The sequence below is a fragment of the Neophocaena asiaeorientalis genome, unplaced genomic scaffold (assembly GCF_003031525.2).
Source record: "Neophocaena asiaeorientalis asiaeorientalis breed wild unplaced genomic scaffold, Neophocaena_asiaeorientalis_V1.1 scaffold148, whole genome shotgun sequence".
NCBI classification, from domain to species: Eukaryota; Metazoa; Chordata; class Mammalia; order Artiodactyla; family Phocoenidae; genus Neophocaena; species Neophocaena asiaeorientalis.
Window position 1 is genome coordinate 6,458,787 of NW_020174050.1, and position 13,760 is coordinate 6,472,546.

The window sequence follows — 13,760 nt, forward strand, 5'->3', positions numbered from 1 at the left end:
GGACTCTCAACCACTGCGCCACCAGGGAAGACCTGTAATTTTCTTTCAATATTGGCTACAGTAACTTTTATCGCATAGAAGTTTTAAATTTTAGTGAAATTAAGTTTACCAATATTTTTTGTAATGATTTGTACTTATTGTGTCTTTTCTATGATGAGCTCATAAAGATATCCTCCTGTATTTTCTCCCCAAAATTTTACAATCTTATTTTTCCCACTGAGCTCTTTAATCTGCCTGGAATTAATGTTTGTGAATGACATTTAAATCTAATTTTATTTTATCTCAAATGGCTATGTAATTGTCCCAGTGCAACCCATTGAAGAGTTCATCCTTGCCACACTGATTTGTAATGCCACTGCTCTCCTATAAGTTTTGCTATTTTTCTGCTCTCTGTTACATTCCATTGGTCTGTTTGCCTCTCACTGTCTCAATATAACATTGTCATAATTACTATTATGACTATTACATAATTATTATTATTTTATAATGACATTTAGTGTCTAGTAAGGCAAGAGATTTTCTTGGCTTTGCCCTGTCCTATGAATTTGAGGGTCAGTTTGTAAAGTTCCATGAATTATACTATTAAGGTTCATAATAGTAATTATACTATTACTATCACTGTAATATTATTGTATTTCTGCCTGTTTAGGTTTTTTTTTATTGCTATTTTTAAATGAAAGTTATTTCTTTCTCTATCTCTTTGATTGCCTATTTAAACACAGGGTTGAATAGACTTTTCCATGAAGTTAATGTCAATTTGAATGAATTAATGGTCTTTAAATTCTATCGCTTGTCTTTCTTCCTTAACATTATGTTTCTTCACTAATTTACACATGTTGATTGGCAGGCCCGCTTTGAGAAGGAGGCTTTTGTTTGTAAGCACTACTCCCAACACCAAAACCAGGCGTCATGGTGGCATTTGCCTTAGGGACGTGTCAGATCCAGCCTCTGAACCATGAGACATCTTGGTTTAATTTCTGGTCTTGAGCATGTAGCACGTGCAGAAATAAGAGAGGAGAAATTGCCTGGCGTACAACCTACATGTAACTGTGGGTAGTTAGTTATGTCTGGAGTCTAGTGGCAAAGGGTATAGAGATGCAGAGAAGGGGGTAGGAAATTAGAATATGAGGTGGGAGCTAGGTCCTAATTAACTGGTGCATAAGCTAAGGGGCTTAAACTTCATCCCGAAGGTTACGGAGAATCATTAGAATTTCAAAAAAGGAACTGACGTGATCTGATGCATTAAAAAAATTCACTTAGAAAAAAAATTTACTTAGGCAGTAATATACAGTATAAATTATAAGGGGGTCAAGTTAGGAGGCTATTGAAGTTTCTAGGTAAAATATGATGAGTGCTCAGTGGCAGAGAAGAGGACAAATCCAAGAGATGCAGGTGATTGTTACAATGTAAAAAGTAAGGAAAAGAAAGGAGTATAACTCCCAGGATCTTTGGTTGGATGACTGCATCTATAGTGGTGTCATTGGTGAGGGAACATAGGATGAAAGACAAGTTAGAGAAGAAACAGAATGAATCCAACCTGGAGCAGCTGAGTTTGAGATACTTGTAGTTGGAGGTGTCTAGTCGTGCACCAACTCAGATACCTTTATAGGTCCAAGTTGATAATCAGACTCACAGGGCACAATGAGGGTTAATCTAACTCTATTTACTTAACTATGCAGAAGAATACAAGACCAAAGACCCCGTGGGGCAACATCTGTCACTAGGAGTCCCAGCAGCTAATCAAGTACACCGTTTCTTTTGCCCCGTCATTCATGTAGAGTGTGTACCACTGCCGTGGGTGTAAGGTGTGTGTGGGTCACCTCAACACAGGGAAGTTGAGCCTTGAATTCCAATGGATCTTTTATACCATTCTAGTCATGCAGGCCCAAGACAGAAGCCAACTCACAGCCCCCAACCCAGGGGCAGTCCTCTACCACAAAGGAGCAGACACAACTCACATTATCTTAATACTATAATTACCAAAAAAATAGTGACCTGGAGGTTGTTTTCAGGCAGGCCAGCATTAGCCCTTTACTTGTACTCACAACAGGTGGTTAAGTATATGGGTCTGAAATGCCTGAAAGAGGTATGGACCGCTGATAGAAATAGATGTTTTGGATTAAGAGATTTGGGTTCAGATTCTTGCTGTGCCACTTAAAAGCTGCCTGACTTTGGCAAGTGAGGTACGTTTTCTAAATGTTAGTGTCTTTATCTTTAGAGCAGCTTAATCATACCTACTGCCCAGGGCCCTGTGAATATTAACTATGACAATGAATAAAAGGTGCCTAGTATGTGGTAGGTTCTTGATAAATGTCAGTTCCTTTTTTTTCTAGAGGAACAAAAATGACTTTTTATATCAAATATGGAGATAGAAAGATAAAAGGTGATAAGACAGTAACTGAACCTCAGAAGGATGAAAAAACCTACTTCCAAGGCACTATGTTCTTTGTGCCGCTTCTCTGTCTGTTATACGGACAGGAATATTTGGGCAATGGTGGTCTTCTTCCCCCTAAACTATCCAAATAAAGTTAATTTTCTTTTCCGAAAGCCAAGCAATCAAAGAAATAAAGATGCCAACCTGGTAAGACCTGGAAATTAAAAATTAAAATGCCTTCCTCTCTGCATTTGTTTCAGACCCTTAATCATTTTTCTTTTGTTCACAACAGATATTAAGCATATTTGAGTGGATGGTGAATACAATGATTTTCGTTTCATTTAGGAACCGATGAGAAAACGCTCATTAGCATTCTGACTGAGAGGTCGAATGCACAGCGGCAGCTGATTGCTAAGGAATATCAAGCAGCATATGGAAGGGTAAGATTTCATTAACATAACAGGCAGTAAAGGGCTAATCACTAATGGATCAAGGCTGCTCCCATGTGATTATGCCCACGGATCTTTTGTTTCAGGCCAAGTGTAACAGAAAGTCCCCTATGTATCTGGTCAACAGCCTGGAATAGGAGTCCTGGTCTTTTCCCTTAACTGTCTGAGTGGTCTTGGACATGTTATTTGATCTTTCTGGGCCTCAGTTATCTTCACCTGTTGAATAAGGAGAGTTGCCTTGGATCAGCGGCTATAAACCGGGAAGGATTTTGCTTCCCAGGGGATATTTGACAATGTCTCCAGACATTTTGATTGTCACGACTGGTGGGAGAGGGGTGGATGTTTCTGGTGTCTCGTGGGCAGAGGTCAGGGATGCTGCTAAACATCCTACAGTGCACAAGACAGTCGCCCACAATAAAGAATTATCTGATCAATTACCTGATAAATCCTGTCTTAGGTGATCTTTAATTTCTCTTCCGACTTTAATATGTTTATGTAACTATAGACTTTTTTTTTTAATTTGTTTGGCAGATGAATATTTCTTCAATACCAGAAACTATGCAAGAACTATTCAAGAACATTTTGTGTGTCTTTTCCAAGCAGTTTATTTGTTCAATAATAAACTGCTGTGTGTCAGGAGTGGGGTACTACTCTATGTCAGGAGATATTCTAGACATTGGAGATTCACTGGAATAAAAAGCAGAGCCTCCTCTCTTTAATGGACCTAACATTCTATTAGAAAAATAATAAATATATAAATAAAACAAATTCAGATATTGGTAGGTGCTATGAAAGTATTAAAATGGATGATATGCTAGAGAATGACTGGTGAATGGCTCCTTTAGATCATGGGGTGAAGAAACGTCAGTGACAGGTTGTTACCTTACTCTCAATGAAGACTAAACAATACTCAGGCTTCTGCTCTGCTTGATCTGGGGAAGAGCATTTCAGACAGAATGTCCAGCAAATGCAAAAGCCCTGAGGCCAAAACAAGCTGGGAGTGCTTAAGAAACAGGAAGAGTTCTAATATGGCAGGAGTATAGACAGTAAAGGGTGACAGAAGGAAGAGGTGAGGTTGAAGAGAGGCTTAGAACATGCCGGACCTTGGGGTCTTGGTGCAGAGTCTAGATTTTATTCTAAGAACAATAGGGAACAATTGGAGGTTTGTAAGAAAGGAAATACTATCACCTAATTTATATTTTTTGAAGATTATTTTAGCTTCTGTGGCTGATGAACTGTGTAGGGGAAAGGGTGGAAACACAAACCAGTCAGGCTCTCGGGTCCAGAACTGAGAGTGTGTAGTGACCACCCAAGGCAGCTGAGGCATCACCTGTCAGTGTTCTCCGAGCCCCTGGGCTCCATTAAGACACCCTTCTCTGTGTTCCCTTTATTAGATACTTAACATATTATGTGTAAATTTAACTTTGACTGTTGCTATTTTTCTCATTAGGGAGTAATGTCCTAGGGGTAAGGATTGTGTCTGACTCACCAATTAACTGCCTAACAGAGCAGGCGCCCCGTAAACTTTTGTCAACTTAACTGAATTGCCAAGCTTCTGGGCAAGGCAGCCTACTCATGTACAGGGATTGTGAGTGATCCATTGACCTTACAGGATTTCCAAAATATAGAGGAAGGATGGAGCTGAAGGGTGACAACCATGTCTCACAGTGGGACAGAATGAGAGCATGTGAAGTAAGATTCAGTTGGAAAGTCTTGGGTTGAGGACAGATGGGGGTGGAATTTAGCATTTGGAGAGGAAACACCCCATGATGACTACAGTGGCTCCGCTCCATCCCATTTGTTTTGGCAGGAGCATGCCCCCGCTGGGCCCCCAGGTGTCATGGAAGATGTTGGTCTGTACCCACATTGTCATAGCAGTCTGGGAGGCTTCCAGCCTCTGTTTCAGGGCTGAAAATAATTAAGAGCAGGAAATATAATTATTCAATAACACTCCTTTGGATGTTAAAAATGGAAACCATGTTACCTGCCTTCAAGCAGGGGAGATGGCCCGTACTTATGTAATGTATGAAAACACTGCTGAAAGACAGCATCAATAAGTAAGGTCCCCCTATTACCACATTTTGGGTTTCCCCTGTTGTTGTTGCCAGAAAACTGCTTTTGATGCCTCCTAGTTCCATGCTCTTACCAGAGGCAAATGACCAAGCACTGTCTTCCCTCCCCTTTTCCCTTCAAAACTCTTTGGCAGTTACCGAGAAGCAAGGCTAGATTAGAGCACCTCCCAGTGAAGCTGGGTGTGAATTACAGGGTTCCTCCTCCCCTTCCTCTTCCCTCACCCCAACCCAAGCATTGAGAGCATCAAGGGCCTGGGAAATGCATTTTAATACACAGTTCCTATCTGTGGCCCTCAGAGAACCTTCTTCACTGGCTTCCCTTCAGAAAACCATCTATAAAACAGAACATTTTGGAAGTGATCATAAAATGCAGACTAATATCCATAGAAATATTTTCACCATTTCTGTTTGTCTCCCGTGGATGGGCATGTTTTTGTCTGAATTCATACACTCGTGTTCGTCTTTCACTAGGTGACTTTGGAGGAAGAGAAAGGAGAAGTATTTCATACTTTTCTCTTCGGGTTTTTAATTGTAGGAACTGAAAGATGACTTGAAGGGTGATCTCTCTGGCCACTTCAAGTGTCTCATGGTGGCCCTCGTGACCCCACCGGCAGTGTTTGATGCGAAACAGCTGAAGAAATCCATGAAGGTATGAGACCTACACAAGCTGTTTCTGCCCAGCACTTGATTATCAGAAAGAGTGACTTTCTTCTGGTGCACACCTGAGATATGGGTGTAAAGGTGATGGATTTGGAGATTCTGTGCTCTCCAATTAGTAGAACAGCCCTGAAATGGGAAGCGGTTGTGGAACCTTAAGCCCACATGTTCCTGGCCTGAAAGGATATGGTCAGAGCCTAATTTTGTTTGTTTGTTTTTTTTTTTTTTTTAATTTATTTATTTTATTTATATTTGGCTGTGTTGGGTCTTTGTTGCTGTGTGCAGGCTTTCTCTACTTGTGGCTCGCGGGCTCTAGAGCGCAGGCTCAGCAGTTGTGGTGCACGGGCTCAGCTGCTCCGCGGCATGTGGGATCCTCCCGGACCAGGGCTCGAACCCGTGCCCCCTGCACTAGCAGGCGGATTCCCAACCACTGCGCCACCAGGGAAGTCCTTGTTTGTTTTTTTTGACCTGAGGTGTCAAATTCTTTATTTTGTTGTTATTGAGTCAATGGCACCATCATTGACCCCATTGTTTAGGTCAAAAGCCTAGAACTATCCTTGATCCCTTGCCTTCTCTCACACTTCAGAGCTCCCAAATCTATCAACAAGCCCATTACCTCCACTCCATAATCCATCAAAAATGTGTGCATGTCCCTCCTTCCAGATCCATTGCTTTCATTCTCCTTCAACCACTATCATCTCTTGACTGGACCATGTCAATATCCCCGGAACTGGTCCCTTTGCCTCTATTTTTGTCCTCCTCAAATCCATTCACCACAGAATAGCCAAAATTATTTGTATAAAGTTACTTTTAGAATCAGATGATACTGTTCACCTGTATAAAGCTCCAGTCGTTTTGACTACTGAACATCCAAACTCCTTATCATGACCTTCATCACCCAACAGAGTCTGGCTCCTGTCTATCTCTACGGCTTTTTAAAATTCTATCTGTATCAGTCAGGCTTCCCCAGAGAAGCAGAACCAGTAGGCAGGAGGTATAGAGTAAGAGACTGATTGCAAGGAATTGGTTACACGATTATCCAGCTTGCTAGGCAAATCTGAAATCTGTAGGGCAGGCTGTTAGGAAGGGCAGGCTGGAACTCTTAGCACAAGCTGGAGCTCCTGCCCACAGGTAGAATTTCTGCTTTTTCAGAGAAGCCTCAGCTCTGCTCTTCGTTAAGGCTTTTTGACTGAATTAGGCTCACGTAGAATATCTAAGGTACTCACCCTTACTTAAAGTCAATTGATAATGGACTTTAGCTACAAAATACTTTCAGAGAAACACTGGATTACTGTTTGATTGAATAACTGAGGACTGTAGCCTGGCCAGATTGACACATAAAGCTAATCATCACACCCTCTCCTCCACTGCCGGCCACCCCGATTCAGTGCTGTAGCTGTACTGGCCTTCTCGCTGCTCCTTGGACATTCTCAGCTTATTCCTATCTTGAGGTCTTTATATGTGACGTTCTTTCCCTCAGGAATGAATTTTCTTCCAGATACTTTCTATTATTTCACTCAGTTTAATTTTTTAAATTGCTATCTATTACTATCTAAAATTATCTTGTTAATTTTTTGGTATGTTACATATTGATATTTTACGTATTTGGTGTTTTGTTGATTTACGTTTTTTTTTTTCAATCCAATTAAAAGGCAAACCTCCATCATATCAGGGAACCTCATCGCTCGAGGAACCTCCTCTCTTCCTAGAGGAAAGCCTGCAATGAGATAGGTGCTGAACGTAATTGTTGACAGGAAGGAGGGAAAGGAAGGAGTCCAGGTCTGAAGCAAGGCTCTGCCTTCCCATCAGAGTTATTTTCTTTTCTGTGGAAGAGGTGTGGGCACCCAAGAAGCAGACGGCAAGATGGAATTAAATGTACAAGAGATTTATTGGGGGAAATCCTTGTGAAGGATAAAGAAGAGACAGAGCAGCGTAGGTGGGGTGAAACTTCTGACTGCAATACAGGTCTGACACCTGTGAAAGGAGAGAGGGACAGAAGGAGGCTCAGATAGGAAGAGGCTCAGTCAGTAGTGCTGCTGTAAGAAAGCCACGGCAAGCTGATGGGGAGCCCCTGAGCAAAGTGTGCCCTTTGGAGGGTCCTACATGGGGCAGGAATGGCCCAGCTCCAGTTCCCCTTCCATGCGCAGTCATGGCTGAGAGCAGCCTGGAGAGAGCATGACCTTAGTGTGAGCTGTGTGACAGAACCAAAGGTGTGGCAGTTGGAGGCTGCCAACTAACTACATTCTTGGCAGTATATTCTCTAGACGTGAAATCTCAGCAGTGCTGCCACATGGGGGACAGTTTAGCAGGTGAAATGGTAAGAGTTAGATTCGCCAGCAAGGATTAGAAATGTTTCCCTTCTATGTAAAAGAATTCCAAAGGAAGCAACCCAGAGCTGGGTATCATGGAACCATCATTATCAGACCTTCAGTCTTGAGGTTCTGCCATCTTCAGCCTGTAGATTCCGCTTCTTGGCTAGATGGCAGCTCAGCATCCAGCCATTATATCTTTATTGCAGTCAACTGGAAAGAGTAAGAGACAAAGACGTGTTCATCCTTTCTCTTTAAGGACTCTCTGAAATTGTACGTGATGCTTCACATATATTCCATCGATCAGAATTTAGTTATATGGATAAACCTAGCTCTAAGGGAAGCTGAAAAATACGGTCTTTATTTGCTTAGCTTTGTGCTAAGTTAAAAAATGGGGGTTCTATGACTAATCAAGGAAGATAAAAGAGATACTGGATCTTCGCAGTTTTGCCCTAAACCTAAAACTGCTCTAAAATAAATCAGGGACAAAAATAATAATAATAAAATAAAATAAATCAGGAGCTTGGGATTAACATACACACATTACAATATAAAGATAGATAACCAGCAAGGACCCGCTCTATAACACAGGGAACTCTACTCAATAATCTGTGATAACCTATATGAGAAAAGAATCTGATAAAGAATGAATATATGTTTATGTATAACTGAATCACTTTGCTGTACACCTGAAACTAACACAACGTTGTAAATCAGCTATACGCCAATAAAATTTTAAAAAAGAAGAACAACCAAAAAACCCAAAAAAAGTTTATTTAAAAATAAGTAACTTAACAGGCTTCCCTGGTGGCGCAGTGGTTGAGAGTCCGCCTGCCGATTCAGGGGACACAGGTTCGTGCCCCGGTCTGGGAAGATCCCACATGCCGTGGAGCGGCTGTGCCCGTAAAATAATTTGAAAAGGAGAGCTATTGAAGGGAACTAGGAATCTGTCACAGAGGGACAGAATTCAGCCTCTTTTCTTATGCTACTTTGGCCTTATTTGGTCAAGTCCTAATGTAAATGGCTTCTGTTGAAGTCTCAGTGTGATTCAGTGACCTCAGTATAAACCAAGACTCAGGAAACACTAGTCCCCAAACCAACTAGGCTCATGACATACATTACTGAGGCTTTAAAAATTTCCCTGAATGAAGAGGACGATCCATGCTGACCAACCAGGTGCATTGGTACAAGTATGGTCTCATTCAAAAGAATTGCAGAGCCCTTTCTAAATACAATGACATATGCAAATGCTCACTTTTGGTACGGAATGACATAGGCTTTCCCTTTATACTATTTCTTCCTGGAATTATTCAAAGGAGTTTAACACTAGAGTAGGACATTTTCTTTAGAAGCTTAATATTGGTTAACTTCAGATGATTCATGTTATTTTAGTACTAAAATAGATGGAAAATTAGAAAACCACTTTAGAGCAATAGAGGACCTTACGTTGATTGACTAAAAACTGTTCTTTTCGCCTGTAGAAAACAAGATGTTAAGACCGCAATGCATGAAACTAGGTTTTTTTTAAAGTGTTCTAAAAATAGATTTCCTTTTTCTTCTTAGGGCACGGGAACAAATGAAGATGCACTGATTGAAATCTTAACCACCAGGACAAGCAGGCAGATGAAGGAGATTGGCCAAGCCTACTATACAGGTGATCTTATTTTCTGCCCACCTTTACCCCTGTTCACACCTATAGGAGCCAATGCTGCTTTTCCCAGAAACCCACCAATCTTTCTTCACAAGTGGTTTTGAGGGAAGCAAGACTGTAAAAAGGAAGACACATTCTAAAATGGGCTAAGGACTGTGGATTTTTGAAGAAAATTTTAATATGATCTGAGCTGGGAACTGCTACATAACAATGGCATTAATGCTTTGCATTTGTAACATTACAGCTATAGTGGATTTCTCTCTCAGCAATCACTGCTTAATTGAATCAACCATTTTCATCAATGTAAGACACTCAAATCATTGTATATTCATATTATGTGTTAAAAACCGCTCATGATTTTTGGTGTGGGAAATTAGATGAACCATTTAGAGGATGTGCTGAGCATGTAGCTTCAGTATAATTAGCTAAAGCCCTAATAGTCTGTTAGCTGTGTAAAAAGTAGAAAGCCCCTGCAATGCAATTCTGACACTAACAACTCACGGTTAGGGCGACTTCACAGGTTAAGGGCACAGTCCCCACAAAACTACTCTGACTTCAGACACCAGCCACAAGCTCAGGTGTTCCCAGGCCATATGCGCTTCTGACCAAATGGCGACAGATTCTTACTACCCCCTCAGGTTCAATAACTCACTAGAGTGGCTCCCAGAACTCAAGCAAGCTCTATACTTACAATTTTGGTTTTCTATAAAGAATGTAAATCAAGACTGGTGGAGTGACGAGATGCATAGGGAAAAGTCTGGGAGGGTCCTGCCATGTCTTCAGGGTGCATCCCCCTCACAGCCCAGCCATGTCTGACTGCCAACCAGGGAAGCTCACTTGATCCGTGGTGTCCAGGATTTTTAGTGGGGTTTTATTACACAGGCATGATTGACTCCATCACTGGCCATGTGACTGAACTCCATCTTTAGTCCCCTCCTCCCGCTAGATGTCAGGCTGATATCATGTAGCTTAAAGCCTTAACCCTTTAGTCGCATTGGTTGGTCTTTCTGGTGTGACCAAGCTCCATCCGGAGTCATCTTGTTAGCATAAACTCAGGTGTGGTTCAGGGGACCCTCCACGAATAACAATGAAATTCTTATTATTGGGGAAATTGTAAGTATTTAGAAGTTACCTCCCAGGAGTAAGGGACAAAGACCAGCCCAATTCTTATTAAACAACCGCTCCCTGTCACCACCTCCAAGTATCTTAAGGGAGCCATGGTTTCTATGTTTTTGTATCAGGGTGGCCAGCTGTGTATTAGGAAACTTCTGCGGTAGGAAAGGTACAAAAAATGGATATACCGGCCCCCAGTGGGTGTTAAAGAGGTTACTTTGAGAAATTTCCATTAGAAGTTAAATACCTCAATGATAGGTAAGTGTTTTATTGTTGGTATGCCAATGAGGTCTAGTCAGAAAAACAGAAATGCACTAGGTATTTTAACAGAGCGAATTTAATGTAGAGAATTGCTTAAGTACCTTTTTGGAGGACTGAAAAAGCAAAACGGAAACACAGCTCAGAGGTATAATCCTCAAGGCTGGGACGACAAAGGAAGAGATTGGGATTTTCAGACACAAGAAGCTCAGAGGAGGGCATGTTTCTGGTGTTGGGACTTCAGCGGCTCAGAGGAGAGGCCCTAGGAATTGGAGTTCAGATCTCTGTGAAGGGGAAGGGCCTCCATCTAGCTGGAGCTAGTACCTCCAGGGGCATGTAAACAGGTGACTTGATCTAGGAGCCTGGAGCCAACTGCTGCTGTCAGGGTGAGAGCCTGTCACTGGGTTGACACTGATGTGAATCACAAGCCAGTAATAGTGTGTCCTTCCTTCCTCTTCCTGCCTTTCATCTCATCTCCCTCTGCTCCCCCCATTGGTGGAAACTGACAGGGAGGTGGAGGATGGGGGATAAAAGAGAAATGTTATTTGCAGAGTCCCAACCCCAGCTCTACAAAGCAAGGTATAGAAGGGCAAATTGGGGGTAGATGAGATAATTGCTTAATAATGGGCACAAATGGGTACATTGTAGGTGTTTAACATATTTGGTTCCCTCAGTTCAACAAGATGTACATGTAAAAAAAATCATCAGATCCAGGGGCTCTACCCCCAGATGCTATGTTACTTCCTTGTGTTTCTTAGAAGAGTTACCACTCCATGAGTTGACTGGCCCCAAGATTCTCCCTGGAGTTCAGCATTTATGTACAAACAACCCTAGGATGTAAGCTCTAGGAAGGGGGCGATTTTTGTCTGTTTTGCTCACTGCTGTATCTCCAGTGCCCAGAACAGTGGGGGATAAATTCAAATATTCGTTGAATGAATATCCTTAAGATTGAGACCTGGGATCTTAAGAGCCAAGTGAATGTCTTAGCATTTAGGACTGCTGTTTTGCAAATACGACAAGTGGTCATTGTTCAAAGTTACCAGATGCTCTGGTATCTGTGTGAGTTAAGTTCTCTAAGGCTACAAGGAATTGAACTGCATCTAGGTTCCCTTGGTAAGTAGGGATTCATGATACACAAGAAGTAAAAGAAAGAAATAGTCTCAATCAGGTATAGCCAAGCTGTACAGAGATTCAGGACACAGCTAGGGACCCAGCTGTCTAGTCACTCCCTCAGCATCAGACATCCATTGCTCCCTGTGCACATTTTCATCCTAGTAACTCTTTGCCCTGCCTTCCTGCCTCTACTGTTCTTGACACCACCAAGAAACTTCTCTTCCCTTACCACATGACGTTTGTCTACTCAAGGTTTCTATTTGCCCATGGTTTCTGGCTGTTATTCTTGACTTGTGTTTTGTGCCTTATTTCTGGGGGCCTTTCCACTTCTTTGTTACTCTTTTTAAAAAATTCTGTACATCTCACTCCCTAAGAGAAGATTCAATGGGCTCAGAAAGGCACTGTCTAGTAGAGAGCCTTCTTTTGGGCAAAAGTTATAGTCAGATGCCAGCCCTGGTGCAGTCAACTGTAGCAAGAGTGATGGCATCATGTAATGTGTAGTGGTGACCCATGCATTAGAAATCCATCAGAGGACCTATCAACTTGGCTCTCATAAAAGGACCAGGCATACTGAGTGGCTCACACACTACAATGATACAATAGCACCTAAATGAATAGAGAGCTAAATTCTGAACTCTTTCCAGTATTCTGAAGTTAATGGTGCATGAGAGAACATTGAATCAGGATCAAGAACTCTAAGTTCAGCTTCTGTACTATTAAAACATTGTATCTGTTTTTCTGTACCCTATTGTGTCTCAAAATGCAAAAGGTAGTTTTCAACTTGCATCAAAATAATTTTCATATTTTTAGTCTGGTTTCCTGCAAAATACCTGGGGTAGAGCAGAGGCGTGGGAGGCTGTGTGAGACTCATGTAGATAATTCTAAAATTATGAAATACTTCCCCAAATTCTAACAATTGAGAGCTTCATTTTTTTGGCTTGATTTTTTTTTTTTTTTTTTTTTTTTTTTTTTTGGGGACACAGGCTCCGGACGCGCAGGCTCAGCGGCCATGGCTCACGGGCCCAGCTGCTCCGCGGCATGTGGGATCTTCCCGGACCGGGGCACAAACCCATGTCCCCTGCATCGGCAGGCGGACTCTCAACCACTGCGCCACCAGGGAAGCCCTTGGCTTGATATTTTTAAATTAAAAACTTTTTTTCATAGAGTGAAGGAAGGAGAGATGTAACAATAATGTGACTATTAGGGAAAGTGATGCCTACTAAATGTTATTACTTAGATAAATAATCTGTCTTTATAGTGGATTTTGTTTACTTGAATTGCTCTGGAAAATTATAGATTTCATAAAAAGCGACTTATTAAAATCACGCCGGAAGAATTTCTCTCTCAGCACAGTTCTTGCTATTAGATAATCTCACATCACTTTCTATAGTCATCTTTTACTGATTTGAAAGGACAAGCATTCATATGACTAATTTTATAGCGGTCTTGAGGATGATGCAGGTGGAGTTCAAATAGCCACCTGGTGTCAGCTGCATCCAGGTATACAGTGGCTCGAAGAGAATCACTGCTCCATGGGTGGAGCAGAACAGAGGTTTAAAATTCAGTGGACGCTGCACATCACAGGCTATGCAAAAGGAGCTACAACTATTCGGTACTAAAAATATGCGAACACACAGTTGGCATTTGTTATGGGGAAACAGTATGTTTTCGGGAAGCTTTCTTACTTTTGAGAGCTATGAAATAATACGTTCTAACTGTATGCATTAAGGTTAGGGTTAGAGTCAATAAAACAGAAAAAATAAC

General features: G+C 41.6%; 1 protein-coding gene across 1 annotated transcript in view; it reads left to right on the plus strand.

Annotated features, from left to right (window-relative positions):
* The window catches only part of ANXA3 (annexin A3), a 53,835-nt gene that overhangs the window by 22,912 nt on the left and 17,163 nt on the right, over positions 1-13,760 (plus strand). Inside the window, exons 4-6 of the mRNA XM_024754080.1 lie at positions 2,720-2,814; positions 5,431-5,544; positions 9,425-9,515. Of these exons, the coding sequence (XP_024609848.1) occupies positions 2,720-2,814; positions 5,431-5,544; positions 9,425-9,515 (300 nt within the window). The remainder of the gene's footprint in view (positions 1-2,719; positions 2,815-5,430; positions 5,545-9,424; positions 9,516-13,760) is intronic.